Source organism: Nycticebus coucang, chromosome 7 (assembly GCF_027406575.1).
Source record: "Nycticebus coucang isolate mNycCou1 chromosome 7, mNycCou1.pri, whole genome shotgun sequence".
Lineage (NCBI taxonomy): Eukaryota > Metazoa > Chordata > Mammalia > Primates > Lorisidae > Nycticebus > Nycticebus coucang.
In genome coordinates, this window is record NC_069786.1 from 105,708,946 (window position 1) to 105,736,290 (window position 27,345).

Consider the following 27,345-nt stretch of genomic DNA (forward strand, 5'->3'; position numbering starts at 1 on the left):
CTATTGTTAAGTTGTAGCTGGGTTATAGCTTTCATGTGAGAGTCCCAAATTAGTTTCATAGTAGGGCTGTGTACATTGGGTATTTTTTCTTCCATTCTTGGGATACTTTACTAAGAAGAATATGTTCCAGCTCCATCCATGTACGGCACAGTTGTTCTTATCTGCTTTTCAGGAGCCCTCTTGCAGCAGGTATCTGCTACTTTTTGTTAACTCCACGTCTCTTCCCTCTGATGGCAGCTCCCCCACAGGTGGTGTTAGCTGTCTTAAGACCCCATCTCCCCGACACAATGGCAGGCATGTGACCAAGGCTGGCCAGCTAGACGATGCCATCCTTGGGGTTCATCCCAACAAGACCAACAGGAGTTTTAGGAGAGACCTGTTTCCTAAAAAAAAAAAAAAAGCCCCAGTGACCCAGGAATTCTGGAGTTTCTGGAAACAATCTCATGGGGAAAGCTGGCTACTAGGTGAAGCCCACGTGAGGGAAAGCAAACTATGGAACCCTTGAATGCTTCTCTGCATGGCAACAGCTGTGGTTTCCTACTTCTGGGAGTCAATTAAGCCTTTTTCAGTTTAAACTTTTTTTGAGTTGAAGGTGTCACTTGCAACTACAAGAGTCACATGCACTTTCCTAGAATTGTATGAACGAACTTCCTCAAGTTAGAGGAGACCTCAGAGTTAAGCTCAATTCCCACCACACAGAAATCCTCTCTATTGTTTGTCAATGTCCCAGCACCTCATTGACCAGGGCGTTCACGGCCGTGTAAGGCTGCCCATCACATGGCTAGATCCTTCTGGCTACCTTAAAGTCATTTTTCATGTTGGACCCTTATCAGCCTCCCCATAAATTACACCCATCGGTATTAATTCTATACTGGGTCCACATAGAAAACTAGTCCAGGCTATCTTTCAAACGATAAACATTTTTATTTATTTGCTTGTTTATTTATTTGTTTTTCAGACAGGATCTCCCTCCATTACCCACTTGGGCCAGAGTGCAGTGGTGTCATCACAGCTCACTGCAACCTCGAACTCCTGGACTTAAGCAATCCTCCTGCCTCAGCCTCCTGAGTAGCTGTGACTATAAGCAGACACCACCACCTGGCTAATTTTTCTGTTTTTGTAGAGATGGGGTATTCTTGCTCAGACTGGTCTCCTGGCCTCAAGTAATCTTCCTGTGATGGCCTCCAAAGTGTTAGGATTACAGGCATGAGCACTACACCTAGCCAGTAAACTTTTAAACATCTGAAAGTATTTTTCTTCTCTATTCCCAACAGTCTTATTTCCTTTACTCATGAGAGATAGTTTTAGAGATTTTAGTAATCGCCCTCTCCAATGTCTAGGATTGAGTAATTTACTTGACTAGAGAGAACAGTAGACTTATTATTTTCTGAATCTTTGGGCTACAAATATAATTACATTATTTTTAGATAAATTCTCTCATGCCTAAGACACTCATTGTTAAGATTTGGATCTCATAATAATTGTTTAAAATCCACAAGTACAAAATAATACTTAGGATAATAAAAGTAGATAATAAAATGTAACAATAATAGCTAATGTTTCATGAGTTATTTATATGCTGGACATTTTATGTCACTAGATATTGTTTGCATTTCATAAATAATCAGGGTGATAAAGGAAGACAAAGATTGTTAGAGAAAAAATGAGAAGAATCACATGCTTTTAAAAATAATTATTCTCAGCTACAAACATCAATAACCAGGGTGACTCCAGTTGCTGGTTAGACGTCCTTACAGAAGTATTTTTGTGTGTGTAAGGTTGCAGTAACCTTTGTGCAACATTGTGGTCTTTGCAGTTTTTTGTGATCAGTTTTGTTATTGGGCACGTGAAAACCTTAATAGCCTTCCTTGGCTCTATTTTTCAGCGATTTTTAAAAAACATTAGTGACATATTGGCCTGGGGAAAGACTTCATGAAGAAGACTGCCATGGCAATTGCAACAACAACTAAAATAAACAAATGGGACTTCATTAAACTGAAAAGCTTCTGTACAGCTAAGGAGACAATAACCAAAGCAAAGAGACAACCTACACAATGGGAAAGGATATTTGCATATTTTCAATCAGACAAAAGCTTGATAACTAGGATCTATAGAGAACTCAAATTAATCCACATGAAAAAAGCCAACAATCCCTTATATCAATGGGCAAGAGACATGAATAGAACTTTCTCTAAAGACGACAGACGAATGGCTAACAAACACATGAAAAAATGTTCATCATCTCTATATATTAGAGAAATGCAAATCAAAACAACCCTGAGATATCATCTAACCCCAGTGAGAATGGCCCACATCACAAAATCTCAAAACTGCAGATGCTGGCGTGGATGTGGAGAGAAGGGAACACTTTTACACTGCTGGTGGGACTGCAAACTAGTACAACCTTTCTGGAAGGAAGTATGGAGAAACCTCAAAGCACTCAAGCTAGACCTCCCATTTGATCCTGCAATCCCATTACTGGGCATCTACCCAGAAGGAAAGAAATCCTTTTATCATAAGGACACTTGTACTAGACTGTTTATTGCAGCTCAATTTACAATCGCCAAAATGTGGAAACAGCCTAAATGCCCACCAACCCAGGAATGGATTAGCAAGCTGTGGTATATGTATACCATGGAATACTATTCAGCTATTAAAAAAAATGGAGACTTTACATCCTTCGTATTAACCTGGATGGACGTGGAAGACATTATTCTTAGTAAAGCATCACAAGAATGGAGAAGCATGAACCCTATGTACTCAATTTTGATATGAGGACAATTAATGACAATTATGGTTATGGGGGGGGAGCAGAAAGAGGGACGGAGGGAGGGGGGTGGGGCCTTGGTGTGTGTCACACTTTATGGGGGCAAGACATGATTGCAGGAGGGACTTTACCTAACAATTGCAATCAGTGTAACCTGGCTTATTGTACCCTCAATGAATCCCCAACAATAAAAAAAAAAAAAACATTAATGACTGCATTTTGACTCCTACAACTTTCACAAGGTGGAAAGATATCACTTGAGGGAAGTACTCAAAACAGCCCGAAGACACATGACTTGGATGTTATTTTGCAGCCAAGGTTGCAGCTTTTACATGCAAGGACGGGCAGCAAAGGAACACCACTGCATGCTATCCATTACTCCTGAGAACACCTAGACAGCCTGGAGGTATCTTAAGATGAATGAGATGAGAATATCCTTATATGTCGTAGACTCTGAGAGAGAGATATAAGGACAGAAATCAGCCAACAAGATTTGGATTGGGTATCTTTTTTCTTTTTTTCTAAAAGAAATAAATCAAAATTTCTGTAAAAAAAAAATTCAACTGTTCATATATAATAGTAAGGGAGAAATGTAAAGGATATAAAAAATTGAAAGAAATCATAAATAGATAAGGGTTGAGCTTGCAGATAAAGCATTAGACATATTTGAACAGCGGGTAAGATCTATTTTTCTCATGAACTCAATGTTTCATAAATTAGACATGGACCTGTCAGACATTGAGAGAGTCAGGAAGAAGACTTAGAGCTCTCTTAAAAGGCACAGTGCAGATGCTGGGGTCTCGACCAGAGAGGGCCACACCTGTTCTGGTGAACACAAGACCAAGTGGTACGGCTCTCCTCATCGTCTCTTAGGAAAGGCTTATGATGTGTTACACGGATCTCAAACACTTCTTTTTAAACAAGATTTATATTTGCTTAAAAACCACTCTGGCTAAAGTATAATCTTACCCTGCATGCATGACATAGCAGAGGAGATGCCACGTATTTAAAAAATGCAAAATAATCTCTTACTATTTGTGATTTTGAAAATGCCTTTTAAACCATACCTGCCTTCCTTCTGGTGAGCACCAGGTGGAGCTCTTATCCAGACTAAATGAAAGCATCCTGTAAATGCAAGAGAAGGAAGCTTTTAGATATAGCACCTTTCAGGGAATTTTTATCGATCTAGTCTCTGTGTGGCATAAAAGGTTCCAAATAAAGAAGAAGAAGAAAGAAAATAAAAAGGGACCATAAATCAATAATAAGGATGTGAGAATCAGAGTATAAAGAAAAAGAGAGATTCATGACATGTGAATAGAAACCTATCTTGTTAATAAATTCCATTGATAGTGAATTAAACCACAGCTGGGTACTGAAGCCTTCTTAGTATTCTAAACATCTTGCTCCTAAGCAAAGTAAATGTCACCTTGAGCCTTAGGCGATTTAGCTGATGTAATCAACAAAAAGTCATGCTTGGAATGGGTCCTGGCCCCCTTGCCACACACATGGTCTTTCCAGCTGGGATGGTCTATCCAGGCCGCTGTGCTGCCTGAGGGCTGCCAGGTCAGGCCCTGCCCCTGAAGAGCACTTGCATCCAATAGTTGCTCTGCCTGTAATTGGTGATTAGTTCAGTTTGAAAGGCAGTAAGTAGAGAGGCCCGTCTTGGCCTTGGGTCCAAATCTTGTTTTCTGATCAGGTTTTATCATTATTACATATCAGCAATATATGGATACCCCAAAGAAGTAAAATAGTATACATAAACCAGTAAAGTTTAAATCAGAGGAGATAAATTATTTGGAAATCGTGTAATTATTTCAGAATTTCAGAATTAATGCCTGGAGTGGAGCCCAGGCCTCATCATTTTAAATAGCACCATGAGTGATTCTGTCGTACAGCCTGAATTGAGAACCAGTGATCTGCACTGTACTGGAATTAGGGGGTGCTGGCCCTCTGTAGCCTAGGGCTTCTTAAACTTACATGTGCCTAAGCATTCTTTGGGATCTTGTTAAAATACAGACTTTGAGTCAGTAGGTCTGGGGCTTGGCCTGAGATTCTGCATTTCTGACAAGCTCCCTAGGGCATGGCCTGTGCTGCTGGTTTGCAGACCACACTTTGAGGGGAAAGGCTTTCAGTCAGTAGGTCCAAATGTTTCATATCATAACCCTTATCAGGGGGAGCTTGTTAAACCACACAAATGCATGGGACACTATCAGGGGATTTTTGATTCATGAGGTCTGGAAATCAATCTCTGTGTTGAAAAGTGACCAGCTGATTTTCATGGCCTGTGTACAAACTTGATTTAGGGAATTAATGGTACACTTGGCTTTTGTTCTACTTCCTAAAGCCTCAGAGTCTTAATCAGTCTCTTAATAATTCTGAATAGGAGTATATAGGCATCATGATATATTTTAGTATTTATTACGGTGTTCAAATTTTCTTGATGAATTGGTAGGAATTACTTTCTTGTACAATGTGCAAAAAGTAAAAAAATTGTATTAAACAATAATTTGATTCCACTTCTTTAATTGTGTTGGCATGAATTCTGTTCATGTTCTGCCCACATTTTTTTTTTCCTTGAGACAGTCTCATTTTGTCGCCCAGGCTAGAATGCAGTGGTGTCATCACAGCTCTCTGTGACTTCGAACTCCTAGGATCAAATGATCCTCCTGCTTCAGCCTCCCAAGTAGCTGGGATTGCAGGTGCATACCAATATACCCAAGTAATTTTTTTTCTATTTTTTGTAGAGATAGAGTCTTACTCTTGCTCAAGTTTGTCTTGAACTCCTAACCTCAATCTTTCCTCTTTGAACTCCCAAATTGCTAGGATTACATGTATAAGCCATTATGCTGGGGCTTGCCCAATTTTTAAAGGGTTTGTTTGTTTGTTTGTTTCTTCCTGATTTGTTTGAGTTCTCTGTAGACTCTGGATATTAGTCCTTTGTCATATATATAGTTTGTGAATATCTCCCTCTCCATGGGTAATCTGTTTGTTGTTGATTATTTCCCTTGCTGCGAAGTATAAATCCTTTGGAAAATAGTATGGTGGTTCCTCCAATAACTAAAATAAGACCCATCATTTGATCTAGAAATCTCACTACTGGGTAGATCTAATCAAAAGTACATAAGTCCTTTCGTGAAGAGGACACCTGCATCTGAATGTTTATTGTAGCACAACTCACAATTACAAAGATATGTAATCAACCTAAGTGCCCATCAATTGAGTCATAAAGAAGGAATGAAATAATGTAATTTGCAGCAACTTGCATGGAATTGGAGAGCATCATGCTAAGTATCTCAGGAATGGTAAAACAAACGCCATATGCTCTTGCCAATAAGTGTGAGCTAAGTGATGGGTACACATGGTCATGAGGCGTGAAGGATATGAGAAACTAATAAAGAGGAAAGGGGTGAGGGTAAGAAGTGACAAGTACACTATTCTAGAGATAGACACACTAAAAACTTTGACTTCCGATGTTATGCAATTTATACACTTCATCCATGTTTAAAAAACACTTGTTTTTGGAAATAAAAATTATTTTTAAAAAGTACAAAAGATCTGAATAGACAGTTATCAATAGAAGACATACAAATGGCCAAGAGGTAAATGAAAAAAGTGTTCAACATCTCTAATCATTAGAGAAATACAAATCAAAAGACAATGAGATATCATCTTATCTCAGTTAAAATGGTTTTATCCAAAAGACATGAAATAATGAATGCGGGCAAAGATGTGAAGAAAGGGGAACCCTCATATACCATTGGTGGGAATGTAAATTAGCATGACCATTGTGGAGAATAGTATGGAGGGTCCTCAAAAAACTGAAAATATTTCCACAATCCCATTATTAGGCATCTATTCAGAAGAAAAAAAAATCACTTTATCATAAGGACATTTGCATTAGATTATTTATTGCAGCTCAATTTACAATCACCAAAATGTGGAAACAAGATTCCTGCCCATCAACCCAGGAATGGATTAAGAACTGTGGCATAAGTATACCATGGGATACTATTCAGCCATAAAAAGATGGAGACTTTACATCTTTTGTATCAATCTGGATAGAGTTGAAACACATTCTTCTCAGTAAAGTATCACAAGAATGAAAAAGCAAGTATCCAATGTACTTAATACTAATGTGAAGCCAGTAGATGAACTAATTGGTCTGAAAACCCCTGTTCAACTCAATTTGGGGGGAGGAAGCAGGGGGCAGAAAGGAGGAGGGAGGGGGATTGGTGCGCGCCCACCTAATGGGCACAATGTAAGGGTATATGGCACACCTCCTTGGAGTGAGACACAACTACAACAGAGACTTTACTTAACAAATGCAAACACTGTAACCTAATCATTTGTACCCTCATATTAATATGAAATAAAAAATAAAGATAGAACGATCATATGATTCAGCAATCCCACTGCTGGGTATATAATCAAAAGAAAGTAAATGAGTGTATCAAAGAGATATCTGTACTCCTATGTTCATTGCAGCATTATTCACAATAGCTGAAACATGTAATCAATCTAAATGTCCATTGACCACATGAATGTATAAGAAACTTATACACAATGGAATATCATTCAGCCATAAAAAAGAATGAGATCCTGACCTTTGCAACAACATGGATGGAAGTGGAGAACATTATGCTATGCAAGATAAACCAAGCACAGGAAGACAAACCTCACATGTTCTCATTAATATATAGGAGCTAAAATGAAAACAATTGATCTCATGGAGGTAGGGAATGAAATGACAGTTACCAAAAGCTGACAAGGGTCACAAAGAGGGGGCAATAAAGTGGGGAAGGTCGATGTGTGTCATTAGGTAGAATCAGATTTAGTATTTGAGAGCACAACAGGGTAACTGTAGTCAACAATAATTTATTGTATATTTTATATTAATTTAGTTTAGTTTTAGTTTGAGTTGAGACAGAGTCTCACCCTGTGCTCTAAGCAGAGTGCAGTGGCCCCATCACAACTCACTGCAACCTCAGACTCCAGGGCTGCAGGGATCCTGCTACCTCAGCCTCTTGAGTAGCTGCCATTACAGGTGCGTGCCAAGGTCCCTGGCTGGTTATTTTATTTTTTTATTTTTTGCGGAGACAGGGTCTCACTCCTGCATAGACAAATCTCAAATTCCTGAGCTCATCAATTCTTCTGCCTCAGCCTCCCAGAGTGCTGGAATTACAGGTGCGAGCCACTATGTCTGGCTATTGTAATTTTTTTTTTTTTTTTGCAGTTTTTGGCCAGGGCTGGGTTTGAATCCGCCACCTCTGGCATATGGGGCCAGCACCCTACTCCTTTGAGCCACAGGTGCTGCCCAGCTATTGTATATTTTAAAATAACTAAAAAAGTGGAATTGAAATGTTCCTAATGCAAAGAAATGATAAACGGGAAACCACCAGGGGGAAAAGAAAGGGTTACGAGTGGCACTCAGTCTCAGACCACTGCAGCCTCCTCTCAGCAGTACAAACCACACTTCCCAAAATGTCCTCACTCAAGCCCACGAGGGGCTCCCCCCCAACTCTGAGATGCTTATGGAGGAGCATGAGGGGGCCGTGCTGGAGACACCCCACAACCCTGCTCCCTTGACCTCCACTGTGATCCGCATCTATGGCCAGACTGCCATGCCTGACCCCATCATCTGGTCCCTGTTCAACATGCTCTTCATGAACTGCTTCTGCCTGGGCTTCAGAGTGTTCACTTACTCTGTACGGACAGGAAGCTGGTGGGCAACGTGACCAGGGCCAAGGCCAACACTTCCACTGCCAAGTGCCTCAATATCTGGGTGCTGGTCCTCGGCCTCCCTCGGACTACTATACTCATGGCCATCCCTGTGGCCTTCATCCAGTCGCGTGGATAGAATGGAAGCTGCGTGAAGGCTGCCAGTGGCTGCCCAGAGCTCCGTGCTCTCCCCTGCATGCCAGCCTCTCCCCACTCTTCATGCAGGAGTTTATACTCACACACCTGTCTACAAAGGGATTCAATAAAGTACATGTACTCCTGAAAAAAAAAAAAAAAGAGAGATGATAAATGCTTGAAATGATGGATATGTTAGTTACCTAGATTTGACCATTACACATTGTATGCCTGCATCAAAACATCACATGTACTCTATTAATATACATACCTATTACATACCCATAATAATTTTTAAATTTTTGAAAAAGAAACACTTTAGTTTTTTTTTTTTTTTTTTTTTGCTGCCCTAGATAGAGTGCAGTAGGGTCATTGTAGCTCACTGTACCCTCAAACTCCTGAGCACAAGCGATCCTCTTGCCTCAGCCTCCAGAGTAACTGGGACTACAGGAGTGCACCGCCACACTGGCTAATTTTTCTAGTTTTAGTAGAGACGGGGTCTCACTCTTGTTCAGGCTGGTCTTGAACTTCTGAGCACAAGCGATCCACCAGCCTCAGCTTCCCGGAATGCTAGGATTGCAGACTCAAGCAACCATGCCCAGTCTACCTTTTAAAAATTGATTTTTTTAAAGCAAACAATAACTTTTCATTGCATTAAGCCTTTGCAGCTTATTCCAGACCTGATCACTTTCTTACTTGTCAGGGCCACTACCTGCCCTTAGCCACCATCTCCTCTTCTCTAAATGACTGCAAGACTCATCTTGCTAGCTGGTATCTATCTGTTTTTTTCCCTTACCCTTTCTTCTTTTTATTTTTAAAGTTTCTTTGAATAACTCTAGCATTTAATAGTAACAGAAACAATCTATATTACAAACTATTGTATTTAGTATTTCTATTTTACTTTTAGAGGGGAAAAATTGTTATTTATTTATTTAGCTAGTTATCCATTTATTTTTGAGACAGAGTCTTACTGTGTTGCCTGAGGTTCAGTGTCATGCTGTCATCATAGCTCAAACTCTTGGGCTCAAACGATCCTCTTGCCTCCGTCTCCCAAGTAGTAGAGATGGGATCTTGGTCTTGCTCAGGCTGTTCTTGAACTCTTAAGTTTAACCAATTCACCCTTCCCGGCCTCCCAGATTGTTAGGATTACAGGTGTGAGCCACCACAGCCAGTCAAAAAATTGTTTTTTTAAAGAAAGCTGGAAAATGTAGGTCACAGATTCAAGTTATTGCCATGGCTTTCAGTGGTTTGCAACCTTTCTAATTGCCGTGTTGTTGCAAATGGAACAAAGGGGTTGTGACCCGCAAGTTGAGCACCCTGGAAAGGAATGAGAGAAAGAGTGGCAGTGAGAATGTAAAGACTTTAAACAACTCGTATTGATTCCTGTACAATAAGCTCTTCAGATTCCTGGTCTGAGAACGTGGCCGTACTGCTTGTGGATGAAGCAGTGGCGTTACTGTTCAGGACATACTAATGCTTCTCTGGATTTTAGACGGCTTTGTATATTTCACTTAACTCCTTGTACTCATTGTGTTTCTTTTTAATTTTTGCTTTGGAGCTCATGTTCTAGACATCCCCTATGACCCTTCTAAGGATAGCACTACTGTCTCCGTTAATACGTGATCAATTATGTCATTTCCTCCTAACTCTGCCCTTATGCATCTGACTCTGTTACTTCTTCCCTCTGAGTCCCTAATGCTTTATCCAATGTAATTACTCAGTGTGTCCCTCATACGTGCCATGCTGTCTTCCCCAGCGGACAGGACTAGTTCAGTACATTTCTTTTTTTTTTTTTTTTGCAGAGACAGAGTCTCACTTTATGGCCCTCGGTAGAGTGCCGTGGCCTCACACAGCTCACAGCAACCTCCAACTCCTGGGCTCAAGCGATTCCCTTGCCTCAGCCTCCCGAGTAGCTGGGACTACAGGCGCCCACCACAACGCCTGGCTATTTTTTGGTTGCAGTTTGGCCGGGGCCGGGTTTGAACCCGCCACCCTCGATATATGGGGCCGGTGCCTTACCGACTGAGCCACAGGCACCGCCCTAGTTCAGTACATTTCTACCAACCTATAACTATTTCACCCAAATTCACAGAGCCTGATAGTAATAACAGACACTTGGTGAATAGGCACTGTACTAATTGTTTATGGTTACTTTACCATATGAACCTCACGCCTTATACGATAGACCCTTTTTTTTTTTTTTGAGACAGAGCCTCAAGCTGTCACCCTGGACAGAGTGCTGTGGCATCATAGCTCACAGCAACCTCTAACTCCTGGGCTCAAGTGATTATCCTGCCTCCGCCTCCCAAGTAGCTGGGACTACAGGCACCTGCCACAACGCCTGGCTATTTTTTGGTTGCAGCCGTCACTGTTGTTTGATGGGCTCGGGCTGGATTCAAACCTGTCAGCTCATGTGTATGTGACTGGCGTCTTAGCCGCTTGAGCCACAGGCACTGAGCCAAGGTAGACCCTTTATGATGCTGTACTGCTGCCAAGTACACCCTGCCCAGATCCCCTGGGGCCCTCCTTAGCAGCTCCCTGACTTCAGACCTCCCACCCCCTTCTTCAGGCTTGGCAGCTAGTGATTGCCCCACAAACTTCCACACATTGTCTCTTGCCACTAAGGAAAGTTGTAAAGCTCCAAAAGAGTTGTGTCCTCTTCCCCCATGGCCAGTGATGGAGGGGACTGGTTGGGAACACAAGCACCCAGATCCTTTGCCTCAAAGCAGGAGAGTGTGAGGTGTGATTCGTGCTCCAGGGCTCTCAGAAGATCAGGCTGGGTGGCTCCCTTCTCCTTCACTTTTTCTCTTGGAATCACTTCCCCAGTAAATCACCTTCTTCTGAATCCTTAGCTTATGATCGTGTGTGGGGGAACCCAACCTAAGACTCTTGCCTGACTGATGCAAGATGACATTGAGATTCAAACTTGAGCTAACTCCTAGCATATTTTAGAGTTCAAATCCCTGTGTTAGACTGCCATCACATATCTGTGATGAGTCTGTTTCAATTTTCTTTTTCCCACTAAATGTTACACATTTCACCACAGGGATTTTGACGTGGTGTTTTTGTAGTTGCTCAAGATCTCAGTATGGTATGGAGAACATTTGAAGTCCTTTCTGGTGATGGACAAAGTGGCCTTTGGAACATTGTAAAAGATTCAGACAATCATTGTGACCTTCTGCCTCTTCTCTCCCCGAGTCCCATTGTGCCACTGGGACAATTATTTAAATTTTTTTTTTTATCTTCTGCTCCTCTGCTAGACCATGGCCTCTCTGAGACAAAGATTTTATTGTTTCCCAGTGTCTGAAATGGAGGTGTTCATCTTTGGGGATGTAATTCTTTTTGTTGTTGGTTTTGCAGTTTGGCCAGGGCCGGGTTTGAACCCGCCACCCTCAGTATATGGGGCTGGTGCCCTACCCACTGAGCCACAGGTGCCACCCTGGGAAGTAATTCTTTCTTTCTTTTTTTTTTTTAGACCAAGTCTTGTTATGTTGCCCTCGGTAGAGTGCTGTAGCACCACAGCTCACAGCAACCTCAAACTTTTGGGCTTAAGCTATTCTCTTGCCTCAGCCTCCCAAGTAGCTGGGACCACAGGCGCTCGCCACAATGCCCAGCTAATTTTTTGTTGCAGTTGTCATTGTTGTTAAGCTGGCCTGGGCCAGGTTTCAACCTGCCACCCTCAGTGCATGTGGCTAGTGCCTTAACCACTGTGCTACAGGCGCTGAGTCTGGGATGTAATTCTGTACTACAAGGAAGTAGGTTTAGAACTGTGGTTCTCAAATTTTATTTTCTGTAAAAATCACCTGGGGTGGGAGAATCTAAATTTTAACAAATAGTCCAGGTGATTCTGATGCCACTGCTCTTTAACCCATTATTGATACTTTGAAAAAACACTAATCGATAAGGTCCAAGTCCTCAACAAGACCCCCTAAATAGTTACATAACACCTACATCTAGTTAGTGGCGTTGGCCCCGGGCATTCTGACCCCAGAGTCTTAGCTGCTTCCTCGCACCCCCCTTTCCACTGACACATGCAAGTCGCATGGTTCCTAGCTTTGTTTTCGCTGAGCCCTTCCAAGGAGGTGGAAAGAAACAGAGGACTACATTACTGCAGGAAACACACAGGAAATATTTTATTCGCTTCCAGATGGAGAAGACAATAGAATAAAAGTATTTCAATAGAAATCCACAGCTCTCCTCAGAGAACCCACTCTGGCATCCACGGCCCCCCAGTCGTGGTGCCGCCTGTAGTCCCCCGGCCTCAGCAGGTACTGCCGCCCGCGGTAGTTGGGCAGCTCATAGAGGACCCAGCAGCCCTCCAGCACGTTGAAGGAGTGGATCTCGCTGAGGTGGAAGCGGTCGTGAAGAGAGGAGCAGTCCTCGGTGATCTCCACCATCTGGCCCCTGTGGTCCTCTCGCTCGTAGATCCTGACCCTGTGGGAGCTGGCCTGGGTGTCAGCACCAGCACAGGAGGAGAAGTCAGAAAGCCTGACCTCATTTTAGCAGCAAGCCTGGGGAATGGGCATTTCTTTATCTTTTCTCTATCAGAGGTGACCAGATTAAAAGAGAGAGACTTGCCAACACCAGGGCTGCTGTGTACAGTTGAGCAGGTTGTACTCTGTGGAACTCATGAGGGCCCCACTCACCATTCCTTTCATCTGAATGATGCTCCCTAGTGCTTTCTGGTACCCCAGGTTAGGTGAAGCATGCACTCTGGCCCTGCTCAGTACAATTTTATATTAACAATTTTGAAGTATTTGTTTTACTCTCTCTTTCAAAGGTTGTTGTGGTCTGGGGTTCTCCTTGAATGACAATAGAAAATAATTAGATATTAAAATGAAAAGACAAATCCCTGGCAAAAGGTATTATTTTTAATCTCAATAGCATTAGAAGAAGTGGGAGAGGGAGGAAGTTGAATTGCTTGTAGCCAAGTAAGGCACAGCTGGGTGGCAATTCAGGAAGAAAGTCCAGCCCAGGCAATGCCTTAATCCAGGCGTCCTCAAACTGCGGCCCGCCGGCCACATGAAGCGGTGTGAATTGTATTTGTTCCTGTTTTGTTTTTTACTTCAAAATAAGATATGTGTAGTGTGCACAGGAATTTGTTCATAGTTTTTTGTTTTAAACTATAGTCCGGCTCTCCAACGGTCTGAGGGCCAGTGAATTGGCCCCCTGTTTAAAAAGTTTGAGGATGCCTGCCTTAATCCTTGCCTTTCTGCTTTAAGCCCTGCTGCTCTAAAACGCTGAAAGGCAGGAGCTGTCAGAAAGATCAGGTTTCAGTTCTGAGCTCTTACGTATGCGTATGCTCTTGAAAATCAGTTTTAGGTAAAAAGGAAAAATGGAAGTTTAAGATCATGAAGTTTAAGATCAGGATCCAGAGTGTAAAACCTTTAGAAAAATGGAAAGTTAGGCTCTTTGTCCCGAGCTAATCCTGTCTCTCCTGTCCCGAGCACTTGTGCTTCCCTTGTCATCTCGTTCCTTCTGCCACCATTAAAACCCTCTGCAGGAAAGATTCTCATAAGCAAGTCCATTCTGAGGTATAAATGACTGCCACTAAGGTGTCTCGCTTGGTCAACATGCTCTGGTTTGCAGAGGACTTCCGTGCTGTACCCCATTTGATCTTCCCAATAGGCTGGCACACAGAAAGCCACGTTCTGCGCCTGATGAGAAAACTAAAGACGGGCGCTCACAGTCCGTAATTAGAAGAGCAGAATTTGAAAGTGGAAACCAGTTTTCAGGCTCCGGATGCCAGAGTGGATCCTATGCAGCCATTAAACCTCCCCAGGGGGTCTCAAACTTCACAAACAAGGTGCATTTTCCGCAGGACTCTCTGACAGCTAAGTTAGAGAACCCTTAGCTGTGGATTCCAGGCTGCTGGGGCTTCGTTTGGGTAACAGTGGGCTTTGCACGAGCTGTTGGAATCTCATTGTTGGTTACTTGTTTTTCCTAATTAGAAGGCAGGACCTGAGAGACCCTGGATGTCCAGAAAAGTAATTAACACTCAGGGGTGTGTGTGTGTGTGTGTGTGTGTGTGTGTGTGTGTGTATGCGCGAGCACGCCTGTCCCACGTGCCTTCTTTCACCCTCACTGCTACCCTGGAAATGAGCTACTCTCAGCAGCCCTACTTTACAGATGAAGAAAGTAAGAAACAGCCAGGTGACTAGCCTACAGCCCCCGACAGTAAGGAGTTGGCTGCTGTTCGTTCATCGCCTGTGGCACGGACACACCTTCTTCCCAGTAGAGGGGAAGTGATTTTAGCAAAGTACAAGGAAACGTCCCATTGAAAGCATTGCATCACCTGCTTTTTCAGCGCAAGGAACCCTTACAGATGTTAATGAAGGAAAAGAAAACCCAGAGCCAGAAGAGAGAAGGCTGCCGCCCATCCCCAGCCCATAGTGTGAACCCCACATCCGGATCTCTGCTGTGACTCGAGGGCGCCCGGACTCACGTGGGGGATGAGGCGGCAGGAGCGGACCGAGTCGCTGAGGCCCATCCACTGCTGGTAGTCCGGGTAGTCGCCGCGCCGCACGAAGTACTGGCTGCCCGCGTAGTTGGGCTGCTCATAGAGCATCCAGCAGCCGCTGTCCACGCGCACCGAGTTGCAGCGGCTCAAGTAGGTTTGCAGGTTGGGGTGGTCGCTGCTGCATTCGTAGTGGCGGCCCTGGAAGCCCCGGTCCTCGTAGAAGGTGATCTGCAAGGCAAGGCGAGGCGAGGGCTCAAGGGCCTGACCCGGCCTCGGGGGCCCGAGTGCAGGCGACCCTCCCGGGGCCCTGGGCGCCCGCCGGGCTCACCTTCCCCATGGCTGGCTGGGCGGAGTGGAGCGTGTGGGGCCGGCGGCGCAGCGGGTCTATATAGCAGGAGGTCTGCTGCGTTGGCAGGAACCACACAAAAGGGGCCCGCGGGGGGGAGCAGGGGCATTTTCTCCCTTTCTGTTCTATATAATGACTGTGGGGACAGTGGTGGGGGATTTATTGTATGTTTTCTCTTAGACTCTCCAGAGCTTTCAAATTGATGATCTGGTTAAAATTGTCATGTCACTTAGTGCCCCTCGGGCCTTTAAATAGAGCTTTTTTTGGAAATTGGAACCAAGCAAGTGCTTAACAAGTTAATAATTGTAATTAATTAAAAAAAAATTAAATTTAAATTTGAGTAACAATATAAGGTAGTGACTAAGTCTGAGGCCAGCATTTAAAATAGCTATTTTCATTTAAATGGACAGCATTTAAAATAGCGGGTTTTTTCACTTGAAAACGTGAAACATTTGGGGTGAACTTGGATTCTCCACAGGGCGCTTAAGTAGAATGGGATTTTCCTCTGCTTAAGAGAACCTCTCCATAATGCCACCTGCTAATAAGCAGGGTATCAGATAGTTAATACCGGGATGGGATGACAGGAGGTTGGGGCCCAAGGAAGTCGTGTTTAAACACTTGGCCTCAGCACTGTCCCCAGGAGCCTAGGCCATCAGGGACACCTCCCAGGACAGAGCAGTGTGCCTCCTGAAGCACAGGCAGTGAAGCTCTCAGCTTGGAGACCGGCGAGGTGACCCACTGGGGGTTATTACACCAGTTCCTTTTAATGTAACTAACGTTTTTGCTAACTAAGGGCAAAGTTGAGTTGGTTCTAGCTGCTGATAAATCTAAGATGACACGCAGCTATAACGCATTTCAAATCCCACAGTCTTACAAAGATTCCTCCTTCCTCACCCTGGGGCAAAAACCTGGTGGCTCTCCAGTTAAGGCTGTTAATAAGGGGGACTGAAGTTGTCACTTCCCACAAGATCCCCAGCAATTCCTGGTGTTCTGCTCTCTTTAGAGCGGGACTTCTCAACCTCAGCACTATTTTGACATTTTGGCCCAAAATATTTGGCCCAAAATATTCTCTCCCAAAATGCACCGCAGGATGTTAGCAGCAGCCTGGTCTTTACCTGCTAGGGACCAGTAGCATCACTCCCCAGAGTGACAGGCAAACACTGCCAAATGTCCTCTAGGAAGCAAACCCTCCCCCCACCCTCTCTGCCCCTATTTAGAATCACTGCGTTAGAACAACCTTGATGCAACCTGTCTGATTCTTCAGTTTGGATACTTGCTTCCTAATACTAAAAAATAGTTTTCCCTGAACAAATTTGATGTGATCCCCAAAACATTAATATTTTTCTTTTAAAATTTCTAATATTTGTGGAAAATTTGGAAACAAAAGCAGTAAACCATAGTCTTGTATAAAAACAAGCACTATTGGTGTATATTTAAAAACTCTTAATCTTCACCCCTTTGATGTAAATTTCTATTTCTGTTTCTAGGAATTTGTTCAAAGGAAATGATAAAAGACGCATACAAAGATTATGCACAGTGGTATTTTATCAGAACACTGTTTACAATAAAGAAAATTAAATACAAATAAAATGTCAAAATAAGGCATGAAAGAAATTATGAAACATGTGCTTGATGAGATGCTACTCAGCTACCAAAAATCATGTTCTCAAAGAATTTATTTAAGGATATGGAAAATCTTGCCGTATCTTAAGTTAAAAAAAAACTCCAAATATATTGCACACTGAAAACTGCAAAGTATTGCTGAAAGAAATTAAAGACATAAATAAATAAGACAACCTCCTATGTCGTAGATTGTTAAAAAGTCAATGTTACTCAAAAGCGTCTGCAGAATTAATGCAAGTCCTATCAAAATCCCAATGATTTTCTTATGCAGAAATTTAAAAAATCCATCCCACAATTCATATGGAATCTCAAGGGTCCCTGAATAAACTAAACAGTTTTGAAAAAAATAAAATGAAGTTAGAGGACTCAACACTTCCTAATTCCAAAACTTACTACAAAGTATAGTAATCGAATCAGCGTAGTATCGTCATAAGGAGAGACACAATAGACCAGTAAAATAAATTAGTTCAGGAAAAAAAAAACCCTCATAATATATTATTAAATAATTTTTAACAAGGATGCCGAGATCATTTAATGGGGAAGGATAGTCTTTTCAATAAATGGTGGTAGGAAAACTAAATATCCCCAGGCCAATAAATAAATAAATAAATAAACAAAGTGGATCCTTTACTTTATACCATACACAAAAATTAACTTGTAATGAGTCAAAGATGTAAACTTAAGAGCTAAAAGTATAAAATGCTTAGGAAAAAACATAAGGAAAAGCTTCAGAACATTGAATTAACAATAATTTCTTAGATATGACTCCAAAAGCACAAGCAATAAAAGGAAAGAAAATAGATTAAATTGGAATTCATCAAAATTAAAAACTTGTGCCCCAAAGGACAGAATCAACAGAGTGAAAAGGCAACCTGTAGAATAAGAGAACATATTTACAAATCATGTATTTGGTAAGGGATTAATATCCAGAATATATAAAGGAATCCTATAATTCAAAATAACCCTATTAAAAAATAAACAAAGGACTCGAATAGACATTTCTCCAAAGATGATATACACATGACCAATAAGCATTTGAAAAAATTACTAATAGAGAAATTAAAATCAAAACCACAGTGAAATATCACTCACACCCATTAGGGTGGCTACCATTAAAAAAAAGCCAGAAAATAAGAAATGTTGGTAAGGATGCAAAGAATTTGGAACACTTGTACACTTGGTGGGAGTGTAAAATGGTGTAGATGCTTAAGAAGATAGTACAAGAGTGCCTCAAAAAATTAAAAATATTAACAAAAAAATTAAAAATAAAATTGTCATATGATCCTGTAATTCCACTTCTGTGCATATACATAGCCACAATATCCACAATAGCCGTCTTAGAGGTGGAGCAACCCAAATATCCATTAACGGATGGACAATCAAAATGTGGTTTGTATACAATGGCATATTAATAAGCTAGGAGATCAAATAGTGTATCAATAATTGTATTGTGGTTGTAAGAAAATGTTTATACTACATATGGATAAAAGGGGCGTCATTTCTAACATGCCATTTAAAAAAGAAAAAGAAAAAAGGCATATCGTGTCTGCAACAGACTCCCAAATGTTCAGAAAAAATATGTGTATGTGTACAGAAAGAGAGAGAGGAAAAAAGGTAAAGCAAATGGGGTATGATGGGAAGTCTGGATGACGAGCATACAGGAATTCTTTGTGCTTTTCTGGCAAATTATATAAAAACAAAATCTAAAAGAAAAAAGAAATTAAAAATAGTTAAACTAACTTGGCTAATTGTACCCTCAATGAATCCCCAACAATAAAAAAAAAAAAAAAGAAAAAGAAAAAAAAATAATTAAACTACTGGCTCTCCACCCATAGCACAGTAGTTGAGTGTCAGCCACATACACCAAGGCTGGTGGGTTCCAGCTCTGCCCCGGCCTGCTAAACAACAATGACAACTGTAACAGGAAATAGCCGGGTGTTGTGGTGGGCGCCTGTAGTCCCAGCTACTTGGGAGGCTGAAGCAAGAGAATCGCTTAAGCCCAAGAGTTTGAGGTTGCTGTGAGCTGCTGTGATGCCATGGCACTCTACCGAGGACGACATAGTGACACTCTGTCTCAAAAAATAAAAAAGTAAACTACAAAACATTTTAAATGTTATGAACAGGGAAGTATACATGTATGCCCCAAATTGTATGAATCAAAGTGTTGACTGTGTTTATTCTGTGCTTATTTCTATAAACTGTAGAATTATGGGTAATTTTTATTACTTTCTTTATTTCTCAGCTCTCCCCATTTTTTTTGAGATATAGTCTCACTCTGTTGCCCCTACTGGAGTGCTGTAGCGTCACAGCTCACAGCAACCTCAAATTCTTGGGCTCAAGTGATCCTCTTGCCTCAGCCTCCCCAGTAGCTGGGATTACAGGCGCCCACCACAATGCCTGGCTATTTTTAAGAGTTAGAGGTCTCACTCTGGCTCAGGCTGGTCTCAAACTTCCCAGCTCAAGAAAACCACCCACCTCAGCCTCCCAGAGTGCTAGGATTACAGGAGTGAGCCACTGCGCCCGGGCTTATTTCTCAGCACTTTTGTGACAAAAATGTTTTACTTCAAAGTCAGGAAAAAAAAAAGGGTGAAAAAGGAAAAAAAAAAAAAAACTTGGAACAAAGAAAGCAATAGATGCTCATTTTAAAACAGTTAAAACTCTGTTATACTTCAGTTTAAAAGTTTAATATTTAGTATGCAAATGCTGTTCATCACAAATTAAATTTCAACTTCAGTGAATATGACAAATATTTTTTCTGGATACCACTTCATAAATTATTCTTTTTTTTTTTTTCTTTTTTGAGACAGAGTCTCACCTTGCCCTCAGTTGAATGTCATAGCATCCTAGTTCATAGTAACTTCAAACTCTTGGGCTCAGTAATCCTCCTGCCTTAGCCTCCCAAGTAGCTGGCACCCTCCACAACACCCAGCTATTTTTAGAGACAGGATCTCACTCTTGCTCAAGCTAGTCTCAAACTCCTGAGCTTAAGCAATCTACTCCCCTCAGCCTCCCAGAGTGCTAGGATTATAGGCTTGTGCCACCCAACGCACCCAGCCTCATAAATAATTCTTAATAAAGCATTCATTAAGTACATTTGCTATAGTTTCCTTATTATTCCTTTGCTATTAGGAAATTGGCAATTTCCACTTGTTCTTTTTTTTTTTTATTTTGAGACAGAGCCTCAAGCTGTCGCCCTGGGTAGAGTGTCATGACATCACAGCTCACAGCAATCTCCAACTCCTGAGCTCAAGCGATTCTCCTCCCTCCACTTCCCAAGTAGCTGGGGCTATAGCCACCTGTCACAACACTTGGCTATTTTTTTGGTTGTAGTTGTCATTGTTGTTTGGCAGGCCTGGGCTGGATTCGAACCCGCCAGCTCAGGTGTATGTAGCTGGCACCTTTGCTGCTTGAGCCATAGGCACCGAGCCTCCACTTGTTCTTTATTCTAAATATTGTTTGAGTGATAGTTTGTATATAACATTTTTCCATGTTTAGAATTTGTGTCTTAGGATGGATTCCTATGAAGTAGTCTCCAAAGTTAGTTCACATTTCTTCCTCTTCTGCTCTTAGGACATTCCATTCCTTTATTATCACAAAACAGTGTAAAAGTTTACCAATAATAGATATTATCTGCAGCCAAGAATAGCACCACCTGAATTGCCCCCCTAAATGGGGTGAATTTCAGGTATTATCATGGAATTAAAGAGTGTCTAAAACAAAGTTTATTTTAAATGTCTTATAGTCCTCTTAATTTATAAAGAAAAATAAAAGAATAGTAGAATTGACATCTTAAAAACTTTTTTCTATTATTAGTGCCCTTCTCTCCTTGGACTTCCTCCCTCTTTCTCCCTTAATTCACTCCATTTCGGGATTTCCTTATTCCACCAAAGCTTACATTCAAGAACCTGATACTATTTTAATGTCCTCTTCAATCCTGGGAATTTGTACTCTGAGCACAATTGTGCTATAGGCAAAGATTGCTGTTCTGGTATATTGCCCAAGTTGTAGCCACCAACTACCCTGTGGTTACCAGATTCAGGATGAGGCAGATGGAAATAAGACCGGAGGCAGACAAAACCTGGGCCCCTGATGATAATGTTGAGCTGCTGAATCAACTGTCCTTAAACCCTGTGCTTCCAGGACTTCCTGTCATGTGAGCTAGCAGATTTCCATATTGCTTACCTGTCTGAGACAGAGTTGCTGCCATTTTCAGTCTAAGCATTCTGATCCAGATCCATTTTGGTCTGTGGAGTTAGCATGAATGTACGTAGATCTGACTTTGAAGGATGAGCAGTTCACCAGGGAGAAGGTGGGGGAGAGATGTGGAAGTGTTTGGTATACTTGGAGAATTCAAGTGAGATGGGGTAAAGCGTGACTGTAAAGGTAATAGGACATGAAGTGGACAGGCTGGGGCCAGGTTCTCAGAAATTAGATGGGCAGTGGAGAAATATCAGAGGTTTTTAACCAGGGAAATGCCATAATAGATTAGTCACTAAGCATGTACATGCTCCTCTTTTCTAAAAGATTAGCAATGAGAGTACAAAGGTGGGAAAAGAGGCAATATAAGTTAATATAGTGTTCTACTTCCCTATAACCTTACAGTAGACTGACACTCACATGTAAGTGTATTGTGTGTGTGTATATGTATATATATGGTTATATAAACATAAATAACCGTGTGTGTGTATGCTGAGAGAGAACACAGATTTGGATTATCCAATACACAGTATTTAACTCAATTCTTAGTTGGTTATTGACAATGCTTTCCTGATTTTATAATAGAAAATGAGTGATTTCTGAGCTGTGATTCTGGATGCCACCTCTATTAGTAACTATGTAACATTACAGTGAGATCTGAGTTTACCTTACGTAAAGTAAGTTATCTAGGTTAGATGAGCTCCAAGTCTAACACGTGTTCAACATCTCCCTGTCTGTGACTGTACTGTTCCATGTGCTTTCCTAAGGACAGGAAGCAGATGCCCCTGGTGCCACAGTTCTTTCTTTCTGGTCTTTCTCTCCCCTCTCTCCCTCCCTTTCTCCTTCCTTCCCTTTGTCTTTCTCTCTCCTGAATACATGTATACATTACATCAGCTAAGAATATACATTGGACTGCAGATAACAGCTGGCTACAGTGGCATAAACAAATGTGGGTTTGTTTTACTCCCATCACGAGATGTCTGAAGATAAAAGGTTGCTCAGAGTTTCCACCACATGGAAGCCAGCATCTCTACAGTCCTCCTGGCCTTTCCCTTGTAGTTGCCCTTTCTTGGGGGTAAGGTGACCAATATAAGAGAGAACTATGGCACAGGGGCATCTGCTTCCTGTCATTAGGAAAGCAGAAGTTTTTCCAGAACCATCTGTTCTCCCTATCAGCATTCCTCTATTTAGAATTCAATGGCTGGAAGAGTGTCACATGGCCCTCTCTGCAGTGAGACTGACAGAGATTTGCGAACTTGACCTTTGCATGCAGTTTTAGGGGATTCAAAAATCTTCAAAAGCCCCTTATGGTACTCAGGTTCAGAATCCCTGATTTAAAAACCAGATCACACCATCTGAACATCTTCCCTCCTCGGAGAAAAATTGAAATCCAAATAGATTTCTAATAATCTGGTTTAAAGCAGCAATTTGCTTATATTTCAGAGAATCAGGTGAGATAATGTATTATGAAACTGTTTTGCAAACCGTAAAGTTCTACTTAAAATGAAGGTATATTTTCGTTTGAGAATTTTCTTTGTTACCTACATATCATGAATCTTGGTTGTCATTTGCACAGTCTGTATATAAATTAATAAAATGGAAGGACAGAAGAAAAGACACAGGCAAATCAATGCCAGGAACACACAAAATATTTTATTAGTTTCCAGATTGAGAAGCGATGAAGGAGAACATATTTCAATAGAAATCTAGGACTCTTTTCAGAGAGCCCACTCTGGCATTCATAGCCCCCCAGTCCTGGTACCGCCGGTATTCCCCGGGCCTCAGCAGGTACTGCCGCCCGCGGTAGTTGGGCAGCTCATAGAGGACCCAGGAGCCCTCCAGCACGTTGAGGGAGTGGATCTCATTGGAGTGGAAGCGGTCCTGGAGAGACGAGCAGTCCTCTGTGAACTCTATCATCTGGCCTCTGTAATCCTCCCTCTCGTAGAGTCTGATCCTGTGAGGGCCAGCCTGGCACGGCCAGAAATGGAAAAAGGAGAAAAACAAACCATGAAACAATTCCAACGAATTCGGTAGTCCAGCTTGGTGAGAACCAGCTCCAGCCATTTTGAAATCAATGGTACAAACTAATTAATTCTGAATACTTATAAGCTCCTCATTACCGGAGGCTGAGATTCAGCATCTTTTCAAGGTCATAAAGCATGGCTGAATGAATTGTAAAGGAAATCTCACTCTTGGTATGTTCAGATGTTTCCCAGGATGAACTATCTTTTCTGTTCAGTACCCAGTATCCCAGAGAAGCCCACACCCTTAACTGCTTATTACAATTGTTTGCCCTTTTGAAGAAATGTTTTAATAATAAAATATATTGATATATTAAAATATAAATAAAATACATTCAAAATATAAGTGAGTTTAAATATGATCAAATATAAAATATTAAACATCTTAGGTTTTAGATAACTAATTGTCAGTTAATAATTTATGAAGAGAATGAAGAAAAACAAGAAAGAAAAATGAGTAAGTCCAAGGACTATATTTTCATAAACTTTAGTGTTTTAAAACACAGATATTAGGTCTATGTGGCACATGTAGAAAGCATCTATGTTGTTCTCTGGGAGAAAGTACTGTTATTTGTGTGGGTGGGGAAAACCAAAATATTCAATGGGGGAAGCAAAAAAGAGAAATCCTTAAAACAGATTACCCTGTAGTGCCCAGTAACTGCCTTCTCATCTAGCACTTACTCTTTTGCTAGGTGTTGGTGGTTTTTCTCCGATAGATATATTCCTCAGGGCTGCCAAGACATTCCTACTCAATAAATACTTGTTCAGACATTTTGATTAATTAGCATCTGGGTAACACTTTGCTTTTGTGGGGAACAAAGTATGTTGCCCTTATCCCCTATAGCTTTTTTTTCTTTTTGTTCAAACTTTCTCAGTTACTGTGAATGAGCCCTCCTTCAAACGTTTACCCTTTACTGGAAACCATCCATCGGTGCACTCAGGGCCTCAGTACTCATATGTAACTGGACTCACGTGGGGGATGAGGCGGCAGGAGCGGACCGAGTCGCTGAGGCCCATCCACTGCTGGTAGTCCGGGTAGTCGCCGCGCCGCACGAAGTACTGGCTGCCCGCGTAGTTGGGCTGCTCATAGAGCATCCAGCAGCCGCTGTCCACGCGCACCGAGTTGCAGCGGCTCAAGTAGGTTTGCAGGTTGGGGTGGTCGCTGCTGCATTCGTAGTGGCGGCCCTGGAAGCCCCGGTCCTCGTAGAAGGTGATCTGCAAGGCAAGGCGAGGCGAGGGCTCAAGGGCCTGACCCGGCCTCGGGGGCCCGAGTGCAGGCCACCCTCCCGGGGCCCTGGGCGCCCGCCGGGCTCACCTTCCCCATGGCTGGCTGCGCGGAGTGGAGCGTGTGGGGCCGGCGGCGCAGCGGGTCTATATAGCAGGAGGTCTGCTGCGTTGGCAGGAACCACACAAAAGGGGCCCGCGGGGGGGAGCAGGGGCATTTTTGTATTCTCTTTTTTTCTCTTTGCTGTCATAGTCCACGGGACTCTTTGTGGGTTTTGGTCCCATTCTTTCTGGAGTATTCGGGTTGCTATCACTGGCTGATGCTATTGAGACTGTTTGAAAAAAAGCAATTTGGGACATTGTCTATTTAATAATAGAAGTAGACCTTCAGCCATTTCACGTATAGTCCACGCTTTTATTTGTATAGGTTAGGGGAAAACAAAAAAGTGTAAGTGAGGGAGAGAAAAAAAAAAGCAAAGACACATAATAAGATAGATGTAAATTAATCTACCATTTACTTATGCGCCACAATATTGAATACTGATTGTTAACAGGAAGGAAATGGGCTTAAATGAATATTGAAAATTTTAAGTTGGTCCTTTAAAAATACTTCACCATTAAAGAATGGAAGAAAGGGGAATATTTTACCAAGGAAATGCACAGAATTTCCAACTTTGAGTATGGTAAAAAGCACAGTATACTCAGATGTCTAAGGAGGCAGCTGGGGTCTGACTTTGTTGCAGTCCTGCCTAGAAGTAGACTGACTGAGAATTAGATGCTTTGCTTTTAGCTAAAGGTGGTGCTGTGATTTGAAAGGGAAAAATAGCTGTAAGATACTTAATCGCAGAAAGGAGAACTAAAAGGGAACCATCTACATTTGAGGAAATATGCAAAAGTAATACATTTAAAACACAAACACAGATTACCTCTTAGCTTGATATAAAATAAAACCAAATTCCTAAGAAATCCGGTTTTGGTAGGACCTAGAATGCATCTTTATTCTCTGGCTAACAAGAGTAAACAAAACCTTTGACTCAGAGGAAATTAATTCCATGAACACAAAGGGGAGCTATGGCTGGAATGATGTAGGGAGAGGAAGGAATAAATATCTAGAAGCTGGACTCTAGGAAGACTTTAGAAAGTACTTACTGGCCTGGAAGAGAACAGTTTGATGGACTGGAAAGAGCACGGGAGTGGAAAATGACCCATGCGTCTAGCCTCTTTCATGTTGGGAGAATTATTCACAGTCCTGTGTTGATCCATAGAAGTTCTTTGCTTTGTCTTTCAGTCATAAATCTTTATATGATGATATTTATTAATTGATTGCCATGTGCAATATGATTTTCTGGCTTCTTATTAGCCACTATGTTAATGTATGTGTTTGGGAAGTTACTTATGTTTACATAGTGGAAAATAAACAGCCAGAATCTAAAGAACAAAAATCATCATTGTAATTAAAAAATTAAAATCACAAGAATAATAAAAATCAAATGTAAAATTATTATTACATACACATAGCCAAAGGGTGTATAAAAAATGCTCAACATCTCTAATTGGCAAAGAAATGCAAATCAAAATCAAGTGAATTATCATGTTATCTTAGTTCAAAGGACTGTTATTATAAAGGTAAAAAGTAACAAATGCTGATGAGGAGAAAGGGGAGCACAGGCACAGCGTATACCACTGGTAGGAATATAGAATAGTAGGGTCATTATGGAAAACAGTGTAGAAGTTCCTCAAAAAACTAAAAATAGAACTACCATATGATCCAGCAATTCCACTGCTGGTTATAAATCCAAAAGAAAAGAAATCAGTATCTTTAAGAGATACCAGGCTCGGCGCCTGGAGCTCAAGCAGCCAAGGCACCAGCCGCGTACACCGGAGCTGGTGGGTTCGAATCCAGCCCGGGCCTGCCAAACAACAATGACAAAAAAGAAAAAAAAAAGAGAGAGACCTGCACCCCATGTTTATTACAGCACTATTCACAATAGCTAAGATTCAGAATCAACTGAAATCATTCTTTATCCATTCATCAAGAGATCAACAGATGACTGGATAAAGAAAATGTGGTATGTGTATACAATCAAATGTTTTTCATCCATAAAAAGGGATAGAATCCTGTCATTTGCAACAACATGGATGAAACTGGTGGTCATTATGTTAAGTGAAATGATTCAAGCATAGAAAGACACATGGTCTCACTCATGGGGGAGCTGAGAAAATGGATATCATGGGGATGGAGAATAGAATAGCAATTATCAGAGGCTAGGAAGGGTAGGCAGGAGGGGAGAGATGAAGAAAAGTTGGCTAATGGATACAAAAATACAGACAGAAGGAATCAGTTTTAGTGTTTAACACCACAGTAGGGTGACTATAGTTAACAATAATTTATTGTATGTTTCAAAATAGAATATTGTAATGTTCCCAACACAAAGATAAATGTTGGAGGTGATGGATATTTCAACTACCCTGATTTGATCATTACACGTTATGTGCATGTGTCAAAATATCACAGAATATGTACAACTATGCTGTATTAATAAAAACACACCAAAACCCCCATTATTTTTCTCAGAGTTGTTTCCATGTCCAGGCTTCTTCAGGGAGAGTGTTGATGGACAGACTGTAAAATATGAGAAAGAACCAGCATGCAAAGTGTCCCAGATAACTTGAGGAGTATGCTGGGAATGTCCGTGGGGATAACCATCTCTGTCGACTTGCAATTACAACTGAAATTTAGGGTACATCTGGAGGGCAAAACAAGAAGACTTTGGCCTTGCCTTTTCCAATGACCAGAAATGGAGATGGCTTTATTTTAGCCTGGGGCTGAAGAAACAATTATAAAACCCCAGAC

General features: G+C 41.6%; 2 protein-coding genes across 2 annotated transcripts; both read right to left on the reverse strand.

Annotated features, from left to right (window-relative positions):
* Window positions 1–12,729: 12,729 nt before the first annotated feature.
* On the reverse strand, window positions 12,730–15,440 carry LOC128590601 (gamma-crystallin F). The gene is made up of 3 exons (XM_053597946.1): window positions 15,409–15,440; window positions 15,066–15,308; window positions 12,730–13,068 (listed from the first exon to the last, which is right to left on the reverse strand). The coding sequence occupies exons 1-3, from the start codon at window positions 15,415–15,417 to the stop codon at window positions 12,796–12,798; spliced, it is 525 nt and encodes a 174-aa protein (XP_053453921.1). The 5' UTR covers window positions 15,418–15,440; the 3' UTR covers window positions 12,730–12,795.
* A 7,437-nt stretch (window positions 15,441–22,877) lies between these two features.
* Window positions 22,878–25,700, reverse strand: LOC128589767 (gamma-crystallin D). The gene is made up of 4 exons (XM_053596472.1): window positions 25,641–25,700; window positions 24,583–24,657; window positions 24,240–24,482; window positions 22,878–23,214 (listed from the first exon to the last, which is right to left on the reverse strand). Exons 1-4 carry the CDS (start codon window positions 25,698–25,700, stop codon window positions 22,942–22,944), a joined length of 651 nt encoding a protein of 216 aa, XP_053452447.1. The 3' UTR covers window positions 22,878–22,941.
* Window positions 25,701–27,345: the final 1,645 nt, after the last annotated feature.